The sequence below is a fragment of the Colobus angolensis genome, unplaced genomic scaffold (assembly GCF_000951035.1).
Source record: "Colobus angolensis palliatus isolate OR3802 unplaced genomic scaffold, Cang.pa_1.0 Scaffold110, whole genome shotgun sequence".
NCBI lineage: Eukaryota > Metazoa > Chordata > Mammalia > Primates > Cercopithecidae > Colobus > Colobus angolensis.
In genome coordinates this window covers 585,671-592,329 of record NW_012112031.1, presented here as the reverse complement: position 1 = coordinate 592,329, position 6,659 = coordinate 585,671, and the positions used below count along the sequence as shown (strand labels likewise).

General features: G+C 46.1%; 1 protein-coding gene across 1 annotated transcript in view; it reads left to right on the top strand.

Annotated features, from left to right (window-relative positions):
• GLOD4 (glyoxalase domain containing 4) overlaps positions 1 to 6,659 on the top strand; it is a 22,479-nt gene that overhangs the window by 10,390 nt on the left and 5,430 nt on the right. Inside the window, exons 2-4 of the mRNA XM_011956211.1 lie at positions 2,724 to 2,846; positions 4,536 to 4,656; positions 5,911 to 6,113. Of these exons, the coding sequence (XP_011811601.1) occupies positions 2,734 to 2,846; positions 4,536 to 4,656; positions 5,911 to 6,113 (437 nt within the window). The 5' untranslated portion in view covers positions 2,724 to 2,733. The remainder of the gene's footprint in view (positions 1 to 2,723; positions 2,847 to 4,535; positions 4,657 to 5,910; positions 6,114 to 6,659) is intronic.

Genomic DNA, 6,659 nt, shown 5'->3' with positions numbered 1-6,659 from the left:
AAAAAAAAAAAACTGCTATTTTTAGGGTACTACATTGAGTTTTGGCAACAAAGGTTCAAATGACCCTGATGGATATCCTCCATTAGAGCTCATGGCCTGGGTTGGGGTGGGAGTTGGAACTGGATTTGTACGTAGGTGATGGTAATGGAAGTCAGAATTTGATAGTGAAAAACCACAAAACTGTCGATAGCAGAAACCACAGAGCTGTCCCTTGTTAGTATTTCTTCGTTGATCAAAAGGTTGCTGTAAAGACTAAACATGTGCTGGGCGCGGTGCCTCACACCTGTAATCCCAGCACTTTGGGAGGCGGAGGCGCGGATCACTGGAGGTCAGGAGTTGGAGACCAGCCTGGCCAACATGGTGAAACCTCGTCTCTACTAAAAATACAAAAATTACCCGGGCGTGGTGGCGCACACCTGTAATCCCAGCTACTACTCAGGAGGCTGAGGCAGGAAAATTGCTTGTACCTAGGAGGCAGAGGTTGCAGTGAGATCACGCCATTGTATTCCAGCCTGGGTGACAAAAGCAAAACTCTGTCTCAAAAAAAAAGATTAAACACCTTATTATATGTATAGTATTTAACATATAGATGATAGTACATTATATAAGTATTAGCAACTATTATGAAAATACAAAAGGAGAGGTTTTTCCAACCTGGGTGATGAGGAAATAATTCATGGAGACCTTGTATTTGAGTTGACTTTTGTTTTTTTGAGACAGAGTCTCGCTCTGCCGCCCAGGCTGGAGTGTAGTGGCGCGATCTCCGCCTCCCGAGTTCACGCCATTCTCCTGCTTCAGCCTCCCCATTAGGTGGGACCACAGGCGGCCGCCACCACTCCTGACTCATTTTTTCTTTTTTTTTTTTTTGTATTTTTAGTAGAGACGGGGTTTCAGGGGTTTCACCGTGTTAGCCAGGATTCGAGTTGACTTCTAAAGTTGGGATATCCACAGATAGATTAGAGGAGGAGCTACATAGTAACACTGAAGAGCCAGTGCAGTGATGGCACATGTTTGCGAAGCCACTGGTTTTATGTGCCTTTAGTTGAGGTTGCTTAGTTGAAGTTGAGGAGATGGGATATCAGGACGGACAGGTCGGCATTGCTTCTCATAGTATCTTGAATGCTATGCTAAAGAATTTGGATTTTATGCTGCAGCAAGAAGGGAGCTCACTTACGTTCTTAAACAGGGCAGTGATGGTATCAGAGCTGTGTACTTTAGGCATGTACTTTTATGGTGGTATTAAGGAAGGATATCAATAAGGATAATTTTTTTTTTTTTTTTTTTTTTTTTTTTTTTTTTTTTTTTTTTTTTTTTTTTGAGACGGAGTCTTGCTCTGTCGCCCGGCCTGGAGTGCAGTGGCCGGATCTCAGCTCACTGCAGGCTCCGCCTCCCGGGTTCACGCCATTCTCCTGCCTCAGCCTCCCGTGTAGCTGGGACTATAGGCACCCGCCACCTCGCCCGGCTAGTTTTTTGTATTTTTTAGTAGAGACGGGGTTTCACAGTGTTAGCCAGGATGGTTTCGATCTCCTGACCTCGTGATCCGCCCGTCTCGGCCTCCCAAAGTGCTGGGATTACAGGCTTGAGCCACCGCGCCCGGCCAATAAGGATAATTTTTAATAGTCTGAGCAGAGCATTGGGAACTTGAACTGGCGGGAGCTGTGGGAATCAAAAAGGAAGACTAAAGCTAACACATGGGGAGCCTGCTGTGTACAGGGTTCTGTGAGATGCTTTAATAACTTCCCTTCCTATCACGTTAGGAGACTGAGACTCAGATTCTAACTTGCTCAGAGTTACACAACTACTAAATGACAGAATTCCAAATCAGACTTTTTGCTTTTTTTTTTTTTTTTTGAGATTGAGTTTTGCTCTTGTTACCCAGGCTGGAGTGTAATGGTGCAGTCTCAGCTCACTGCAACCTCTGCCTCCCGAGTTCACACAATTCTTCTACCTGAGCCTCCTCAGCAGTAGCTGGGATTACAAGTGCCCACGACCACGCCTGGCTAATTTTGTATTTTTAGTAGAGACGGGGTTTCACTATGTTGGCCAGGCTGGTCTCGAACTCCCGACCTCAGGTGATCCGCCCACCTCAGCCTCCCAAAGTGCTGGGATGACAGGCATGAGCCACAGTGCCCGTCCTTTTTTAAAATTCATTCTGAAATGGAGTTTTGCTCATCACCCAGGCTGGAGTGCAGTGGCGTGATCTCTGCTCACTGCAACCTCCGTCTCATGGGTCCAAGTGATTCTCCTGCCTCAGCCTCCTGAATAGCTGGGATCACAGGCACGTGCCACTTCGCCTGGCTAATTTTTGTATTTTCAGTTGAGATGGGGTTTCACCATGTTTGCCAGGTTGATCTTGAACTCCTGACCTCAGGTGATCCACCTGCCCTCATCTCCCAAAGTGCTGGTATTACAGATGTAAGCCACCGTGCTTGGTCCAAATCAGACTTCTTTAATGCTGAAGGCTGCACTTTTTCCCACTGCATAGCACTGCTTACCAATCTAAATAGATTTCACAACTGATTTGGTAGCCCGACCCTTGATGTCAAACTGTTCTTGCTTCTACTACTTCTATCCTGGGAGAAGTATAAAGCTCATTTGCTTTTGTTCTTTTACAAGTAAAGCTTACAAATGATAATATCTGTGTTTTGACATTTTAGTTTGTGCTAAAGATGCTGTGAACAGTACTAGTAACACTTCACAATTTATTCTAAATCTCACACCAGGTTCTGCGGCATGAGGAATTTGAAGAAGGCTGCAAAGCCGCCTGTAATGGGTATGATACCTTGTTTCTTAAAATCTCCTTTAGGCTCTGACTACACCCGGATAACAGAAGACAGTTTCTCAAAGTGAGTATAAAGCAGTGGAATTAATTCAGGAGGCAGTAAATTGTGGAGGCAACTTCAGGAGCATGGGGAACACATACTCTTTTCTCTGCACACTCATACAACACTAGTGGCAGGTGAAGCAGTTCTCCAGCTCTCTAATACCAGCTGGCTGTCCTGTTATTTAATCCGATTCTGACTCTACCTGGAGTTAATGTCAGATCCCACAAGTTAAAGGCTCAGTCCCAGAAGATTTCCGCCATGTCAAGTGCCAGTCACAGTCTGGACCTCCAGGATTTCTGATGACCAGCTACAAGTCAGGGCTTTCCACTCCTGCTTCCTCAGGTTTGAGAATCTACCACAGTGGCTCATGGAACGAAGGGAAACGCTGGAAACACTTACTTGCATTTACTGGTTTATTATAAAGGGTACGAGTTAGAAATGGCTGGACGGAAGAGATACGTAGGGCAGGGCATGGGGAGTGGCCGCAGAACTTCCAGGCTGTTCCGGGGCAGGCTCCAATCCAGCGCCTGCATGCGTTCAGCATCCCAGAAGCTCATCAAGTCTCGTTGTTCAAGCCTAATAGAGCCCAGTCTCCACCCCTTTCCTTCCCAGAGGTTGGTGGGTGGGACTGAAAGTTGCAGTCCTCTAATCATTTGTCTTTCTGGTGACCAGCCCCATCCTGAGTCTATGTAGAGGCCCCACTCTAAGTCTCCTCATTAGCATAAACTCAGGTGTGACCAAAAGGGGCTCATGGTGAATAACAACAGACGTTCCCATCAGGAAATTCCAGAGGAACCGGGGACAGTGACTAGATATGTTGCATATTATGCCACAAATGCAAATTAATAATAACAAAAGATGTTCCCGTCAGGAAATTCCAGAGAAACCGGGGACAGTGACCAGATATGTTTCATGTTATGCCACAAATGCAAATAAATAATAACAAAAGATGTTGCCATCAGGAAATTCCAGAGGAACCAGGGACAGTGACCAGATATGTTTCATACTGTGCCACAAATGCAAATAAATAACATGCTCTGGATGAAACAGCGGTTTCCAGTATCTTTTTTTTTTTTTTTTTGAGAGTCTCACTCTGTCACCCAGCTGAGAGTATAGGGTCATTATCCTGGCTCACTGCAACCTCTGTCTCCCGGGTTCAAGCAGTTCTCCTCCCTCAGCCTCCCTAGTACGTGGGACTGCAGGCATGTGCCACCATGCCCGGCTAATTTTTGTATTTTTAGTAGAGACGGGGTTTCATCATGTTGGCCAGGCTGGTCTCGAACTCCTGACCTCAGGTGATCCTCCCACCTCGGCCTCCCAAAGTGCTGGGATTACAGGCCTGAGCCACCGTGCCCGGCCATCTCGTAAGCTTAGTACCATGACAAGTTGGAACAGTCCAAGTCCATGCTTGTTGATTGATAGTCAAGGAAATAACAGGTCAGATGGAGAACTGTCTTTAGGATTCTGTTCCTTGCTTTACAGAAAAGGTGAACAAATCTTTCCTTCATGTAGATGCTGAATAGATAGTCTTAGGAGCTTGTCGTAAATGAGCACTGCCCACGGCTGCTTTCTGCACCATCTGAAGTCATCTCATCCTTAAGAGAACTTTTAGGACCAGACAGGACTGCTCATTTCTCTGTGCTCATTTCTCGAGGTGGCCTGAGGCCGATTTGTCTGTGGTCACTGAGTTCATTTACTTTTATTTTCTAGGCCTTATGATGGGAAATGGAGTAAAACAATGGTGGGATTTGGGCCTGAGGACGATCATTTTGTTGCAGAGCTGACTTACAATTACGGCATCGGAGACTACAAGCTTGGCAATGACTTTATGGTAAATACTGTTTTTTTTCTAGCGGATTTTTGGCTGGGGGTAGGTGGCTGGTTGTAAATTTGAGTAGGGTGTTGAGGGTGTGTGTGAGTGAAGAGATAACATTTGAGCAGAGGCTCAAAAGAGGTCAGGGAGTTAGCCATGTGGGTATCTGGGGGACGAGCATTCCAGGCAGAGAAAAGGAAGCCGGTGTGGCTGGAATAGAGAACGAGAGGGGACCGTGGTAAGAGATGGGGTCAGCAGTGCCATGGGGTAAGACTGTAGGGGGCCTCCTAGACCATAAGTCATCCGAGAGAAATGAGCCATTGGAGGACTTTGAGCAAAGGGAAAACAAGGCTGGCTGCTGTCTGGGGGTGGACTGTAGGATACGTTTTGGAAAGTTTACTTTGGCTGCGGAGTGGATAATGGATTTACAAGACCGGAGGCAGAGAGGCCATTATAATAATCCAAGCTAGAAACAAGGCTGGTCTTATCAGAAAGCATAGGTGTACGTTTCTGTCAGAAAGCATAGGTGTACGTTTCTGGACACTTGGATTAAATGTAAGGAAACCTTGATAGTTTGCTTATTTTTGTTTTGTTTGTTTGTTTGTTAAAAAAGCAAGAACAGTTCACCTTAAATAGGTAGCTAGCTGGCAGACCTAGGTAGCATCAAGATTTCTCTGGCTAGATCTTTAGAATTAGAAGAGGTTATCTTTGGTGTTGTATGAATCAGACTTCACTGGCATTTCAATTTCTGTTCTTTTTTTTTTTTCTTTTTTGAGACGGAGTCTCGCTCTGTCGCCCAGGCTAGAGTGCAGTGGCCGGATCTCAGCTCCCTGCAAGCTCTGCCTCCCGGGTTCACGCCATTCTCCTGCCTCAGCCTCCCGAGTAGCTGGGACTACAGGCGCCCGCCACCTCGCCCGGCTAGTTTTTTGTAATTTTTTTTAGTAGAGACGGGGTTTCACCGCGTTAGCCAGGATGGTCTCGATCTCCTGACCTCGTGATCCGCCCGTCTCGGCCTCCCAAAGTACTGGGATTACAGGCTTGAGCCACCGCACCCGGCCTCAATCTCTGTTCTATTATTCATGAAGATCTGAATGTTTGTGCGATAAAACATGGAAAACCTGTTTTTAAATCACTAGAATAAAATGTTGGATGCCAGTTAATCTTAGGTGATTTTTACCTGAAGGCAGTAGGCAGTAGGGGTTGGGCTCATTGTCTTGTTCTGTAAAATATCAGTTGTGATCATGTACTTGGATGCACTGTGGTTTGTTTTAGGGACTCACGCTCGCTTCTAGCCAGGCTGTCAGCAACGCCAGGAAGCTGGAGTGGCCCCTGACGGAAGTTGCAGAAGGTGTTTTTGAAACCGAGGCCCCAGGAGGATATAAGTTCTATTTGCAGAATCGCAGTCTGCCTCAGTCAGGTAATTATACCAGAACCAGTAAAAGCCTCTGTCTAAAGGCATCTTTGAGGAAAGGAGAGTGAGGGCCGCCTGTCTTTTTTCTGTCGAGTCTTTCTGTGTTCACGTGACATGTCTTCCCCAGCCAATGCTTTTACCTGTTATCGGAGAAATTATATTCTCATATCAGAACTTTAATACATAGCAATAGGGGATCTAGACTGGTTCTCGTCTACTGGTAATTTATTGATTTGTGAGTGTTTCATCTGTAAATAACAGAAAACCCAACTACATTGAACAGTTATGGAATGTTTTAGCTCGCAGAGCAGGCGTTCTATAGGTGGGGAAGATTTCAAGGTTAGATGATTTGCCAGCTTGCCACATTTTTCTCTTTCTACGTTTTGTTGTTCTCTGCAGGTGCCTCTCCTAGAGCTAGTCCCCTCAAGGTTCCAGGAGAGCTGCCAGGAGCAGGCAGGGCCACATGCTCCCACATGCCCATCTGGTAGGAGAGACGATGCAGACTTCTTTTTGCTTTTTTTTTTTGAGACTCTGTCACTCTGGCGGGAGTGCAGTGGCATGATCTCTGCTTACTGCAACTTCTGCCCTCTGGGTTCAAGCAATTCTCCTT